The sequence below is a fragment of the Malaya genurostris genome, chromosome 3 (genome assembly GCF_030247185.1).
Source record: "Malaya genurostris strain Urasoe2022 chromosome 3, Malgen_1.1, whole genome shotgun sequence".
NCBI lineage: Eukaryota > Metazoa > Arthropoda > Insecta > Diptera > Culicidae > Malaya > Malaya genurostris.
Window position 1 is genome coordinate 129608566 of NC_080572.1, and position 15940 is coordinate 129624505.

Sequence of the window (15940 nt, forward strand, 5' to 3'; positions counted from 1 at the left end):
AATATCTAGTAAATAATCTGAAATGTGACGCATTTGCATTGTGTGAAACTTGGTTAACTTTTGATGTATCACTAAACTTCCACGATTTCAACATTATTTGCCTGGATCGAGATGATCCCTACTGAGGAGTACTTTTGGGGATCAAAAAGTGCTCTTTTTCTCGAATTACTCTCCCCTCGATACCAAGTATTGAAGTTGTCGCATGTCATGTCACAATTAAAGGCAAGGACCTTTGTATTACTTTCATCTACATACCCTCAAGAGCCTCGGTCAGTCACATACAGTCAACTATCAATTATAATTCAGCAGGGCTCATGGAAAGCAAAAAAAAAAAAATAAGTGTTGATTTCAGGTTCACAGATTTTCAATTTTCTGCACAGTTTTTAAAAATGACACAGATTTTCACAGATTATTGAATAAATCACAGATTATGGAAATCGAGCACAGTAGTACAGAGCGGTTGAGGAAAAAGGTACAGAGCGTGTTGGTAGTGAGACCTTTATTTTTTTGCTCACTAAATTGAATTCGATCTGAACTGAAAGGAGGAAACAATTAATTTATGTGTATTCTGTGTGTTGGGAACAAATGGACATCCCTAGTGATCAAGCGATCGCTACCAACGCCGTACTCTCTGGTAGCAGTCAAGCTGTTGCCAGTTGATGTACATCCGGCAGTCAGTCAGTCAGTTAGTTCGCGCCATCGCGCTCTATACACGCTTTTAATTTGTTCTATGTTAAGTCAATAAAGTTTTATTTCATTATGTACGTTCACGTTAATTCATATAACCGTATTATCACGGCTACCCCGTCAGACCGAACGTAAAAGTGGCGACGTCGGAAAAAGTGATTTTTTTTTCTTATTTGCACGTGTATTGAGCGAAAGTGTTCCGTTCAAGGAAGCGAAGGAGGTTTACTGACGACGGCAACATGTTTTCACCACCTGGAAGTGACCCGTCACAGCATTCAGTACCGGGAAACGGACTGCAGCACGATCAAGCAGCACCGAATCACCAGCCAGGAGGAAACACACAGCAGCAGCCGCCGTTAAATTCTATTCTTCGACCTCCTATGTTCCAGCAGACACAACCTCAATCTTCTCAACAACAACAGCACAATGGTTCGTCGTTCGATCCGATGATGGTGCAGTTTTTTCAACAGATGCAACAACAAATGCAAATTCAGATGCAGCGACAGCAAGCTTTTATGGCACAACAGGAGCAGATATTTCGTGCTACTATGTCAGCGATAAATGTTCAAGGTACGATCAATCCAGAGCAAGTACTTGATTCACTCGCCGGTAACATTCACGAATTCCGATATGAATCTAATCAAAATGTCACGTTCACCGGATGGTATGTGCGTTACCAGGATTTATTCGCTAAAGACGCTGTTCGACTCGACGACGAAGCAAAAGTGAGGTTATTGCTCAGGAAATTGGGACCATCAGAGCATGAGCGATATACCAGTTACATTCTGCCTAAAAACCCGAACGAAATTACGTTTGACGACACAGTAAGTAAATTGAAAAGTTTGTTTGGCACCCCGGAATCGGTTATCAGTAAACGGTATCGTTGTTTACAAGTCACGAAGCAAGTTAGCGAGGATTACAAATCGTATGCTTGTCGTGTAAATAAATTGTGTGTCGAATTCGAACTAGGAAAACTATCAGAGGATCAGTTCAAGTGTCTCATATTCGTTTGTGGGTTAAAAGCAGAAAGTGATGGAGAAGTTCGAACAAGGTTGCTTAGCAGGATTGAGGAGCGGAATGATATTAGTCTCGAACACATTTCGGATGAATGCCAGCGGCTACTAAATATCAAACACGATACAGCCATGATCCAATCAGCTTCATCAGTAGCAGTGCATGCAATTAAAAAAAAGCAGTTCAACAGAAAAGAGTACAGATCCGGAGAGAGAAAATCACCAGTATCGAAATCAGTAGTTAAAAAAGATTCTGGTCCGGCAACCCCATGTTGGAATTGTGGGGCCATGCATTATTCAAAGGATTGTACTTTTACCAAACATCGATGTAAGGATTGCAGTCAAGTTGGCCATAAAGACGGTTATTGTTACAGCTCAAAGAAAGTGAAACCGCTCAGTCGCCAACGACTATCAAAGTCGATGCAAACCAACAGTGTACAGGTGCGAAACATTCGAAAACGTAGAAGATTCGTGAAAGCAGTTGTGAATGGTAGACATATCAGTTTTCAGCTCGATACAGCGTCAGATATCAGCATCATTTCCGAGCGTACTTGGAGGCAAATCGGACAACCAACATCGAGTCCTGCAACAGTGCAAGCAGCAACAGCATCGGGTAAACCATTGAAACTTCAATTCCAGTGTTCCTGTTCAATTACTATCAATGGAACTATCCGTGAAGCGAGATTCTTCGTGGTAAAGCAGCAGCTCAATTTGCTTGGGTTGGACCTAATCGACTCGTTCAATCTCGGGTCGGTGCCAATGGATCAGTTTTGCAATCAAGTCAGCAGCTATCCGATGGAAATGGACTCTCTCAAAGCAACATTTGCAGCAGTTTTCAACAACGAACCAGGTTTATGCACCAAGGCGAAAGTGAAATTTACGCTTAAAGAAGCAAAATCCCCAGTGTTTCGACCAAAAAGACCAGTGGCTTATGCTATGTACAGTACAGTAGATGCAGAACTTGATCGATTGGAACGTGCCAACATCATCACGCCGGTTGATTTCTCAGAGTGGGCGGCTCCCATCGTCGTTGTTAGGAAAGCAAGTGGCGCAATCAGAATATGTGGCGATTACTCTACGGGTCTAAATGAAGCATTACAGCCACATCAATATCCACTTCCTCTACCACAGGACATATTCAACAAATTAGCAAATTCGAAGGTCTACAGTCAAATCGACCTTTCGGATGCATTTTTACAAGTGGAGGTAGACGAAAGCTGCAGAGAGCTACTCACAATCAACACACACCGAGGTCTTTATCGGTACAACCGCCTTCCCCCAGGAGTAAAAGCAGCACCAGGAGCTTTTCAACAGCTTGTAGATACAATGCTTGCAGGATTGGAATGTACAGCAGGGTATCTTGATGATGTTTTGGTCGGAGGAGCCGATGAAGCAGATCACTGGCGTAATCTTCAAGCAGTTCTTCGTCGTATTCAAGAGTTTGGGTTTACTATCAAAGCCGAGAAGTGTTCGTTTGGACAACGTCGAATTAAATACTTGGGTCATCTAATTGACGAACATGGTCAGCGTCCAGATCCAGCGAAAATCGAGACCATATGCAACATGCCAGCACCAAAAGATGTTTCTGAAGTTCGTTCGTTTCTGGGAGCATTGAACTATTACGGAAAATTTGTTCCTAGTATGAGAACACTACGGTACCCGTTAGATGAGCTTCTGAAGCATGGTAAAAAGTTCGATTGGTCAGAAGAGTGTGAAAAAGCCTTCACCACTTTCAAGCAAATACTCAGGTCAGATTTGCTTCTTACACACTACAACCCGTAGCTCGATGTAGTGGTTTCAGCGGATGCTTCATCAGTAGGAGTTGGTGCGACAATCAGCCATAAATTTCCGGATGGGTCAATCAAAGTGGTTCAGCACGCTTCAAGAGCTCTTACATCGGCCGAGCAATCATACAGTCAGCCAGATCGTGAGAGGCTCGCAATCATTTTTGCTGTTACCAAATTCCACAAGATGCTGTTCGGTCGGAGCTTCACATTGGAGACAGATCATGCTCCGCTTCTTCGGATTTTTGGATCGAAGAAAGGTATCCCCGTTTATACAGCGAATCGTCTTCAGCGTTGGGCGTTGCAATTATTGCTCTACGACTTCAATATCGTTTACGTGAGCACAGAGAAGTTTGGCAACGCAGATATCCTTTCTAGGTTGATTAATCACCACGTCAAGCCAGAGGAAGATTTTGTTGTTGCTAGTATCATCATGGAAAACGACGTAAGATCCATCGCTTTAAATGCAGTTGATTCCCTTCCTCTTAGTTTCAGAGCGATTCAGAAAGCAACTCGCGCTGATCCTGTTTTAAAGAAAGTTCATCACTTCATCCAACATGGTTGGTCTCAATCGAAAGCAAGCATCTTAGACCGTGAGATCAAGCAGTACTTCGATCGAAGGGAATCTCTGTCTACAGCACAAGGATGTGTAATGTTTTCTGAACGCCTTGTTATTCCAACTGAATTCCGAATGCGATGCCTTCATCACCTTCATCGTGGCCATCCAGGAATTCAGCGCATGAAAGCGATTGCACGCAGCTATGTTTATTGGCCATCAATTGACTCCGATATTGTTGCGTACATCAAAGCATGTAATAATTGTGCGACGGCAGCCAAAAGTCCACCCAAAGCACCACCAGTACCATGGCCTAAATCCTCGTACCCATGGCAGCGTATACATGTGGATTATGCTGGACCTATCGAGGGAGAGTATTTCTTACTCAGTATCGATTCGTACAGTAAGTGGGTAGAAATTATCAAAACCAAATCAATAACAACACTATCCACGGTGGAAATTCTACGCAGTCTTTTTGCTCGTCTTGGAATGCCGGAAATTTTAGTGAGCGATAATGGTGCTCAGTTCACCAGTACAGAATTCGCTTTGTTCTGTATGGAAAATGGTATCAATCATGTGACAACTGCTCCTTTTCACCCACAGTCAAACGGACAGGCAGAACGGTTCGTGGACACCTTCAAGCGAGCAATCAAAAAAATCAGAGAGGGGAGAGGATCGATTCAGCAAGCATTAGATACATTCTTGTTGACATATCGAACAACACCGAATCTTTCGGCACCAGAAGGGAAGTCTCCATCCGAAGTCATGTTTTCACGCAAAATTCGAACCAGTCTTGATTTACTTCGACCACCACTAGTTCGAGAAATAACCGATCTTCCAGGCACAAGATCATTTGAAAAAGGATCATTAGTCTATGCGAAGCTGCATTCAAATAATTCATGGAGTTGGGTACCTGGAGTGATTCTGGAGCGAGTCGGAAGCGTACTTTACAACGTTTGGGTTGAAAATAGACGCATGATTCGGTCGCATATCAATCAATTGCGCAGCCGAAGTAATGTTGATGACGAGACACCACCTGTTCCAAAGCTACCAAGGTTATCCACACAGCAGTTACCGTTGGACATTTTGCTTCAATCCTGGAATCTACCAAAGCCAAACCAGCAACCAACTACAAGAAGTCACGTCCCAACATTACCTACTCCAATCGTAGTATCTTTTGATCAGTCTACGCCATTACAAGTTACACCAGCACAGCTAGATCAGACAGTTCCATCACCACCATCTGCATCGCGTATGAGTCCTGATAATCAGCCAGTCACAACAGTTGAAGCAGCACAGGCACCTCGGCGCTCTTCCCGTCTGCGAAGACCACCGGTCAGGTTCGACCCTTACCAGCTGTATTAAGCGAGGAGATGTTGGGAACAAATGGACATCCCTAGTGATCAAGCGATCGCTACCAACGCCGTACTCTCTGGTAGCAGTCAAGCTGTTGCCAGTTGATGTACATCCGGCAGTCAGTCAGTCAGTTAGTTCGCGCCATCGCGCTCTATACACGCTTTTAATTTGTTCTATGTTAAGTCAATAAAGTTTTATTTCATTATGTACGTTCGCGTTAATTCATATAACCGTATTATCACGGCTACCCCGTCAGACCGAACGTAAAACTGTGATTGACATTTCAGCTATCTGATTAGTCTTTCATCTTTTATCTTGAACCAATTCGAATGTTTACATGAACCTCATTTGAAGGCAGCTCTCACACCATTGAAAGATTGGTTAAACTGAGCCTCGATTGAAGAGAAACGAGTGATAAACTGAATGCTGCCCGTTCGAGCCGTCAGCAAACATTGTGTATGTCAGAGAGTGAAGTTTACTGCAGTGGAGAGATCGTTTGTTCCACATTCAGTTTCAATTGAATTGAATGAAGTTTTACTGCACTGGCTAAGACAAACATTCGAGCATTTTTAATCGAGATTTTACTCGATTAAAAATGTTTTTTGAGCTATTGAGGGTACTCCTGAAAGTACTTCATAGACGTACACACTTAGAAAATTTCGCAGAATTCGGTAATTTTTTACCGAATTTTCAACAGCTGAACGTTCGGTAATCAGTTCGGTAATTGAATTGATTACCGATCGTTCGGTAATTGCTGAACTGTCAAACAACTACCGTAAACTGTAAACCAAATGGATCTAACTGATTGTTCGGTAATTTTTTTTATTTTCCTTTGGTTAAAATTCTTTTATTGTTTAGAAAACTACACATATTCAGAAAAACGAATGAAGAAAATTTCAACCTGCTATGGTTTTATTCCACGAAAAACGGCTGACCGGAATTATGAGCACCTTCCAAAACACTGCACAATCCGTCGAGTCCACCAGAAATTACTCTTGAACGATTTGTGTAGGCAGCAAGTGGACAAGTGATACAAAATTATTTTCTGCCTATAAGTAAACAAAAAACTTTTAGTGGTTCTAATGTTTTAAAAATTTTTTTTTAAACAATCATTTTGTATTGAATGGCGAACATGGTAACTTGTGCGTCTTTAGTGCTGAGTCAAATTGTGATAAATTTTGTGTGAAATAGGTGGCTTTTTGCGAAAATTTTTTCGACTAAGCAAGTGACTAATTGTGCTTTAAACAGATAAGTAGAAAGTGTTTTGTAAATACTTCTATTTTGTGCTGTAAATTGTGTCAGTAATCGCCGTGCGGCGATCGCTCAAACAAAGCGGCGTCGTACCGTGGTATATTGAATGCATTGTCTATTGTTTTTGCATGGTTCACTTTGCTTTAATTTCTCCCCCAGCTGTGTGTCGGGCCGGTTTGGTTTGTGCATGAATGATGGGTGAATGTGTGAAGTGTAAGGAAAAAATAACCATATCAGATATTAGAATAACATGTTCAGTTTGCGAGAATGTCTATCACCAGCGCTGTACTGGGCTTACGAGAGCCATGGCCGGTTGGGTTTCAGATACACCGGCGCTTCTGTTTAAATGTGCTGATTGTTTGGAAGGTGCCGCGGTGTCTAATATGATGCCAAAGGATGATGTTCTTTCGCTCATTAGTAATATGAAGAAGGAGATGGAGAAATTCAAATCCATCACTGATTCGTTTGCTGCTGTGCGGGAGAGTATCGAGGCACATATTAATATCGCGATAGAAAGTGGAATCGAGAGACTGATCAGATCTTCCAATGATGCTCTGGAGAGCAAAATGGCCTGTTTAGAAAACAGTGTGGCCAAAAAGTTGGAAGATTTGAAAAGTTTCGTGATTAAGAATAATCAGCGCAATGATAATGAATTGGTCGTAATGAAGAGAAAGAAAATTGTTGCAGATAGAAAGACTCATTCGGAGTCAGATGGAAATCCCAGACGCAAAAGAAAAATTATGTCTAATACTGATGATGAACCACATGATAAAAATGTTGATAATGATAGTAATGACGAAGTTTTTGATAAAAATAATAAAAAGTCATACGCGGATGTTCTTTCTGGTAAATTAGCTAGAAATAGAACGAAAAGTAACAGAAAACGTAAGACTCGCTCGGTTATTATGATTAAACCTATTGAGTCTTCGCAAACAAGTGATGACACGAGACAATTTTTGAAGGGTAGGTTGGATCCAAGAACACATAAAATTAGTAATTTCAAAAATGGTAAAGATGGCTCGATTATTGTTGAGTGTGCAGCAGGAGAGGATATTCAGTCAGTGAAAGAAAACATTGAAAGCAATTTAGGTACTGAATACAATGCTGTTATACCCAAGCCCGGGAAACCAAAACTGAAAATAGTAGGGATGAGTGATCGATATTCCTCTGATGTATTTATTGACCTATTGAAAAGTCAAAATCAGGAAATTTCGATTGAAGATGTAAAAGTTGTTGCTGACTTTGAGAATCCACGCTTCAAATATAACAAATTCAGTGTTATAATTGAGGTTGATAAAAATACTTATTCTAGTTTGATGGCCGCCGGTAAGGTTTGCGTCGGCTGGGATAGGTGTTCGGTTTTCGAGTCGTTCAACGTATTGCGCTGTTTCAGGTGTGGTGAGTTTGGTCACAAGAGCACCGAATGTTTAAACAGTGAAAATTGTTCCAAATGTAACTCCGCACATAGAACATCTGAGTGTTCTTCAACTGAATTCAAATGCGTTAATTGTCTGAAAATGAACAAAGAAAGGAAATTGAATTTAGACATTCACCATCCAGCATTTAGTAAGCAGTGTCCTGTATATCTGAGATTGCTTGAAACGAAAAAGAACAACATTATGTCAATGGAATAGCAACTAATCGATGGGAGGCATTCAGATATTTTGTATTTGAACATAGCCGGTTTGTCTTCTAATTATGTCGCAATGCGTCATCTTATAGAGGATAGACATCCTTCATTAGTTTTGCTCTCAGAGACACATATTGTTGATTCTGACGCTTTCGATCAGTTCAGTGTTCCGGGTTACACTGTTGCTTTTTGTTTGTCCCATTCCAGGCACACGGGTGGAGTTGCAATTTACGCCAGAGAATCAATTAAATTCAGCATTCAATCAAACGAAGCAGTTGGAAATAATTGGTTCTTGGGTATATCAGTTGAAAGAGGCATGCAGATGGGAAATTATGGAGTCGTTTACCACTCTCCAAGTTCAAGCGACCGCCAGTTTCTGGAAATTCTAGAAAACTGGTGGGAGAATTTCGTCGATTTTGGTAAACTAAATATTATTACTGGAGATTTTAATATTGATTGGCTCAGTGATCAAGGTTCGAATCAATTGAAACAGTTAGTAGAATTCTTCAATTTAAGGCAAACTGTGAATGAATTTACAAGAATTTCGAGATACAGTAAAACATTGATAGATCACGTGTATTCCAATTTCGACGGTGTTTATTCAAATGTGGAATCCGATTGCAAGATTTCAGATCATGAAACAATTGCAATTTCCGTAACGAGTAGCTCTAGAAATGAGGAAGATACGGTGAAAATCAAGTGTTGGAAAAACTATTCAAAGCAAACCATATCTCGACTTGTATCAAGAAGCTTGGGTTGTACACAGTTGACTGGAAATTTGGATCACAGGGCATCTATTCTTACTGACATACTGAAAAAGTGTACTAATGAATTAGTAATTGAAAAGTATGTTAGTTTGAACAGCTCGAGTAGTTGGTACTCAATAGACCTCTTACGGTTAAAACGGGAGAGGGATAAACAGTACAAGAGATTCTGTAGAACTAACTATGATAGTCACTGGAGTAGATATACACAAGCACGAAATATTTATTCACGGGCCCTGAAGAAGACTAGATATGAATACATACAGAGGAGAATCGATCAAAATCAACAAAACAGTAGAGAGTTATGGAAAATTCTCAAACAGCTTATCAAGCCTACACATAGGGCATCGAGAAGTATAACTTTTGACGGTATAGAAGAACACACATAACAAATTATATCTGAAAAGTTCAACAGTTATTTCATAAATAGTGTTCAGCAGATCAATCAAAGTATTGAATTGGTAGGTGAACCTGTTGAAATAACACAGCCGATGAATAACTATTGTAGACTTGATGAATTTCAACCAATCACTTTTGAACAATTGAAAAATATTTGTTTTAATTTGGGAAAATCGACGGGTATTGACAATGTAAACTCAAAAGTGATACAGGATTGCTTTCATGTTATCGGACACGATCTACTGGATTTGGTAAATGAATCGTTGTACACGGGGCACGTGCCAAAAGTGTGGAAAGAATCTCTGGTTGTTCCTATCCCCAAGGTTACTGGAACGGATAAAGCCGAGGAGTACCGTCCCATTAACATGCTGCATACGCTGGAAAAAATTTTGGAACTTGTTGTTAAAGATCAGCTGATTAACTATTTGAACTCTAACAGTTTGCTAATACCGGAACAATCGGGATATCGTAAGGGTCACTCTTGTGAAACCGCTTTGAACCTAGTATTGGCAAAATGGAAGGAGAAAATCGAAGCCAAAGAGAATATTTTTGCTGTGTTCTTGGATCTGAAGAGAGCCTTTGAAACAATTTCAAGACCTTTATTGTTGCAGAAATTGCGGCGTTTTGGCATCGGGGGAATGGCACATGAATGGTTTGAAAACTATTTATGTGGTAGATCTCAAAAGACTGTTTTTAACGATGTAATGTCTAGTTCCCTCGGCAATTCACTAGGTGTGCCTCAGGGAAGTGTGTTAGGTCCTATTCTATTTATCATGTATATTAATGATATGAAGCGAGTCTTACGTTTCTGTGATATAAATTTGTTTGCTGATGATACTGTTCTGTTCATTACGGCTAAAGATTTCAATGAAGCTGTTGCACATTTAAACGAGGATCTAAGTTCGCTGGTTCGATGGTTGAAATTTAAGCAACTGAAACTAAACGTCGCGAAAACTAAATATATGGTTATTTCTTCTGTTAGCACCGGTCATGACGCCAATGTGGAAATTGATGGTGAAATTATTGATCGCGTTAGAGAAATGAAGTATCTTGGAGTCATAATTGATGAAAAGTTAACATTCAAATCTCATATCAATAACGTCATCAAGAAGACTGCCAAAAAATATGGTGTATTATGTCGTTTGAAAAATGACTTAACGACCCATAGTAAGATTCTGTTGTATAAAACAGTCATTTCACCACACATTGACTTTTGCCCATCCATTCTGTTTCTTGCTAATAACACACAAATCTTGAGATTACAGCGACTGCAAAATAAGATCATGCGATTAATTCTAAAATGTAGTAGATATACCTCCTCGGATTTTCTACTGAACGCATTACAATGGCTTTCAGTGAAACAGAGAATTTACTACTTAACCATGGTATTTATTTTCAAGATATTAAATGGCATGCTGCCTCGATATTTGTGTGATCGAGTTGAAAGAGGAACTGATTTGCATAGGTACAATACTAGAAACGCGTCTGATGCTAGAACACCAAGCTTTTTGTTAGCCAGATCGCAAAACTCATTGTTGTACAGGGGAATAAGTTTTTTCAATTCGATGCCAAGAGAGATCAAACGCGCGGCCTCGTTGGTGGAGTTCAAAAAGTTATGTATTTCACACATAAAGTCCGCTTTGTAAGCAAATATTTAGTTAGTTAGTTCAATTTTTTTAGATTTTTTATTTTTTTTTACGTATTACGAAGATTGTATTTTTTTTTGTTTATATATATTATTGTGAGACGTATTAAGTTACTATGTTCGGTATGATGATGATGGATTTTTAGTTTGTTTGAGAGTTAAAAATAATGAGCAGTCTACAAACGTTTGAGCCTCGCGCGCGAAGCAGGTAGTGACTATTTGGAAAGCGAACAGGACTGGCCGAAGAGCCTTAGCATTCAGTGTGTTAAGTTTGCTCTTGACCTTGATCGCAAGGTTGGATAATAATTTAAGGAATAGATTAGATTCGGGAAACTAATTGGGATCGACAGTTGTTGATGGAATTGGGCTTGGCTCTGCTCATCCGCAGTCTCGTTACTCCATCGTAGCTGATGTGTGTAGCAATGAACTGGTCCGGCGGGAGGGGCCAGGTGAATTACTGTCTGATACTGGTAAAGATATCGGGTTCGATTCCTGATGTGATCAAGGATCTTCCCGGGTTGGAAATTTTCTTGATTAACCCTGGATAGTAAATCCGAGATATTTGAATGTGTTTTTGAGGTCAGTCGTTCTTTTGAAGAAGAATCTATACCTGCTAGATTAATCAGATCGTTTTCTTTTGTTTACTGGTTAAGATATGTGCAAAAATATTAATTATCATTTAGATAACTCGTTCTGCTCACACCTTTGTAGGGGTATGAGGTGGGACCATCATCATCATCATCAAAAGACACTGAACTGAAAATTTTATCAACTGTTTGACAGTTAGTTTTCACGACAATCAGTATTTACAGAAGTTCGGTTATTGGAAGATTATTTTACCAATCGGACGGTATGGGTTTTACCGTACTCGGCGACTATTCAGATTTACCGTATGAATTGTATATCTATTTACAGAACTCTGTAATGAAAACTGAGCGTCCGGTAATAATTTGCATAATTTTTGTAAAATGACGTTCATATACCGAAATATCGGTAATTTCTATTGATTACCGAAAGTTTTCGTCAAAAAAATTACCGAACAACGGAATTGAATCTTAGTGTGTATCAATTATCAAAATCAAGCGTAGAAACAAGAAAATTCTTAGCATGCCACACTTGCCCCACCGTCCCTTACTCATTTCCACTAGAAAATAAAGTGTTTACCACATGTAGTTCGATTCAATAGCAAAGCATCACATTCAAAAGAAAAACCAGCCCTCTGCTATGACGTCATGAAACTATGGCCAGCATCATTCTGCAAAAACCAAAACAATGAAGAAGAATGGCTAACAAAAAATTGGATATTACCAACTACTTGTTTATGTAGCACCCTTTACCGCACTTCCCCGCAAATTATCGATCAGAATATAATCACTACGATAAGGAAGTTAAGATTTAAAAAAAAAACAATTCGGTAATCAATACATGTAATTTTCGGAGGCTTGTTGAGCAGCTCAATATTTTTAGTGCGGGGCATAAGTGCCCTCTATGTGGGTCAAAACCGCCACACTAACAATAATTACATTTTCTCAGTAATTTTATTAGATTTTCTCTACTGTACTGCTTTTCTTAATACAATCCATAAGATTCACGTTTATTTTAGATATTACAAGTATTAAACAAATTATCATCATTTATTTCTCTAAAGTTTTCCGCGGCATGTCGAATTCTTTAGCCGCCTTTCGAATTGTTGAGCCACCACCGTGCACTGACTGAATTGCAGCAAGCATGCTTGTGTTTGACCACCACCACAATATGGCGAACTTGCCTCGTTATGAGCCGATTGCAAAATCATGGTACTATGTTACTAATAAATCAATTAACAATGTTTAACAAATATTCAACTAGAAAGGTATACCAATGATTTGACATTAAAATGAAACCCTAGCAAATGGAGAATAATTGAAAAACTTATTTTGTAAGATCTCGTTATTATATTATCTGTGTGCTAATTACAAGATCTGGTTTGTTTGGATTTCTCGACCAAATAAATAAATGAGAAAAATAGAAGCAATATGAAATTATATATGAACAGCCCCAAATGTTTATATTTATGATAAATGCTTATTCTATGTGAAGATTGTGGGGTGGCATACTTGCCCCACCTTCCCATACAGCACAAATGTATGTGCAAAACTCTTGATTCGGTAAACTTTGTTTCAATTGAAATCTATATGAAAAACAATGTTATAGAATCTAGAGGTAACGATATATCTTATCATTTTTAAGTGCTTTTCAGAAAAATGTATCATGATTTCCACTAAATATAAAAAGGTTTTATGAGTTAAGTGTGTTTTCATGAATTTCGTGTGTTCTACAAGTAGTTCAAATCTCGGTTGATTTTCCAGAAGGCCGTAACAGCAAGTGACAGTTTCTCTTTGTTCACTCTCTCTTTCGATTATTGTGATGTGATCTAAAAAGATTTTCTTGGATTTCACAGTTCTGTTTGGAAGTCGAACGTTTCGAGCATCATTCTATGCAAAGAGTTAAGTGATAAACGTGTAAACCGCTTGGTAATTAATAGAAGAGAAAGCAAACAAAGAGAAAGTGTCACTTGCTGTTACGGCCTTCTGGAAAATCAACCGAGAAATGCTTCGCACATGATGCTAGCGTGCAAATTATTTTCAGTGTAGGTTCAAAGACGAAAACGATATTAGTTCACAAATCGGTCAAGTTAGTACAGGTACAAGTCTAGAAATAATCATTAACTTGATTTGAATATGCCGAAGATATACGTTACAGAACAGTGTGCCTTTAAAATAAGATTATTGAATAATAAAAAATAGTGAAACTAGTCGGATGAATTTCAAAGGCCCGAATTCGTCAGTCGATTACCAATTTTCAGAACTGTCAAACTTTCTACGGGGACAATTTTACAGATATTTTGTCATTCGTACTAATCTGGGATATACAGCCATCTGATACCGGTATGTTAGAACTAGCCATTTTAAACTACACCGATTATGTTGGACCCCGCGTTTCGGGTCCCAAACACTGCGATGTTTTGATACTCATCGCGGCTCTCAAATTGTGAAAACAACTTCCACTTGGCGTCCCAAAACACTCTGCTGTATTTTAGGTAAATCGACAAGCTATTGTGCAATAAACATGGCAAACCGTAAAACCGTAATTAGTTTATTTATGTTGCAATCAGCTGACTTTGATCATTATGATGGGGTCGTGACGGGAGGCCGGGGATTTACATGAATTTAAAAACATTGAGGTTTTTTGATTACAAAAAATACTTAAATATTTTCAACAATTATTAATAATTTGATTAAGATCAATGTGCATAATATTAATATTATATTACTTACTCATAATTGTGTCACAAGGCGAGATCTAAGACAAGACGAGGGAGCAGAGATGCCAGGTAAAAATTTGAAATATCTTCGGACAGGTTTTCAAAGTCTGTATATCCGAAAAAAAATCTGCAGTCAGCAAGTATGTCTTGCTGGCAGCAATTTCTCTATTGAAGAATCCAACCAACTCTTTTGCGATCGCTGCGCTGCCCAAGTGGCGAGCTTTGAACTAAGCGGTGGTGATAATTTTCAGATTTTGCTTGAAGATTCGAACAAAATGTAGGGTTTTTATTTTTTTTCCTATGAATCGAATACTAACATACAAAGACGTGTTAAAATTTGGTAAAAAAATCGATAATTTATGATTCAGTATTTTTCCGTGGTATGTTTGATTGATATTTATGGAGAAATCGTAACATGAAATACCAAATTCGAAGAAGTGAGGTTGGGTATTGTTTTCATATCTGGGATATTCTTTGTTTTTTGGATTGGATTTTGAGATTAATTGATAAATTATGATGAAAAGTTTTATGACTAGTACATTTACTCATGTTTTCTCATCTAAATCAAATCTGTATGTGAACTGAAAATTTCAAATTTCATCCGAGATTGTCAAGAGTATTGAAGAATCCAACCAACTCTTTTGCGATCGCAGCGCTGCCCGAGTGGCGAGCTTTGAACTAAGCGATGGTGATAATTTTCAGATTTTGCTTAAAGATTCGAACAAAATGCAGGGTTTTTATTATTTTTTCTTATAAATCGAATGCAAACATACAAAAACGTGTGAAAATTTGGTAAAAAATCGGTCATTAATGATTCAGTAACTTTCCGTGGTATGTTTGATTGATATTTATGGAGAAATCGTAACATGAAATACCAAATTTGAAGAAGTGAGGTTGGGTACTGTTTTCATATCGGGGATATTCTTTGTTTTTTGGGTTGGATTTTGAGATTAATTAATAAATTATGATCAAAAGTTTTATGACTAGTCTATTTATTCATGTTTTATAATCTAAATCAAATCTGTATGTGAACTGAAAATTTCAAATTTCATCCTAGATTGTCAAGAGTATAGGACATTTTGTAATCATATGTTTGATGACAACACGTGAATAATCGTTTTTCTTACCCATATTTGTAAGATTTTGCAATCTGCATTCCTTCAAACTCAAGTAAATTGAAAAAATCGTCCAAAATTTTTCTAAATACATGGGATATGTCAAAACAATCACCATAACGCTATCTGGTGGTGACCACGCTGATTGGATTGTTCAATAGGACAATTTGTAATCATATGTTTGATGACAACACGTGAATAATCGTTTTTCTTACCCATATTTGTAAGGTTTTGCCATCTGCATTTTTTCAAACTCAAGTAGATTGAAAAATTCGTCAAAATTTTTTCTAAATACATGGGATATGTCAAAACAATCACTATCACGTGGTGACCACGCTGATTGGATTGTTCAATTGGCACATTATCATTATTAGCGACACCTACCAATGAAAAATGGAACCAAGAAAAGGAGGATTCTTTCGAAAACTTTCATATC

General features: G+C 38.5%; 2 protein-coding genes across 3 annotated transcripts in view; one reads left to right on the plus strand and one right to left on the minus strand.

Annotated features, from left to right (window-relative positions):
* LOC131434705 (rRNA N6-adenosine-methyltransferase ZCCHC4) overlaps positions 1 to 14536 on the minus strand; it is an 87667-nt gene extending 73131 nt beyond the window's left edge. The window contains exons 1-2 of one of the 2 annotated variants that reach the window (XM_058601721.1): positions 14403 to 14426; positions 6298 to 6445 (exon numbers count right to left, since the gene is read on the minus strand). Coding sequence is in view for 1 of the 2 variants with exons in the window: in XM_058601720.1 (XP_058457703.1) it covers positions 14403 to 14406 (4 nt within the window). In the remaining variant the exon portion in view is untranslated. Of the gene's footprint in view, positions 1 to 6297; positions 6446 to 14402 lie in introns of both variants that reach the window. The other variant, XM_058601720.1, reaches the window with a different exon arrangement.
* Positions 1968 to 4202, plus strand: LOC131434704 (uncharacterized protein K02A2.6-like). Its single transcript, XM_058601718.1, has one exon. The coding sequence runs from the start codon at positions 1989 to 1991 to the stop codon at positions 3480 to 3482; it is 1494 nt and encodes a 497-aa protein (XP_058457701.1). The 5' UTR covers positions 1968 to 1988; the 3' UTR covers positions 3483 to 4202.
* Positions 14537 to 15940: the final 1404 nt, after the last annotated feature.

Excerpts from the sequence above, each read along its gene's own strand:
- LOC131434704 (XM_058601718.1), top strand. The coding sequence starts at position 1,989 with ATGCATTATTCAAAGGATTGTACTTTTACCAAACATCGATGTAAGGAT.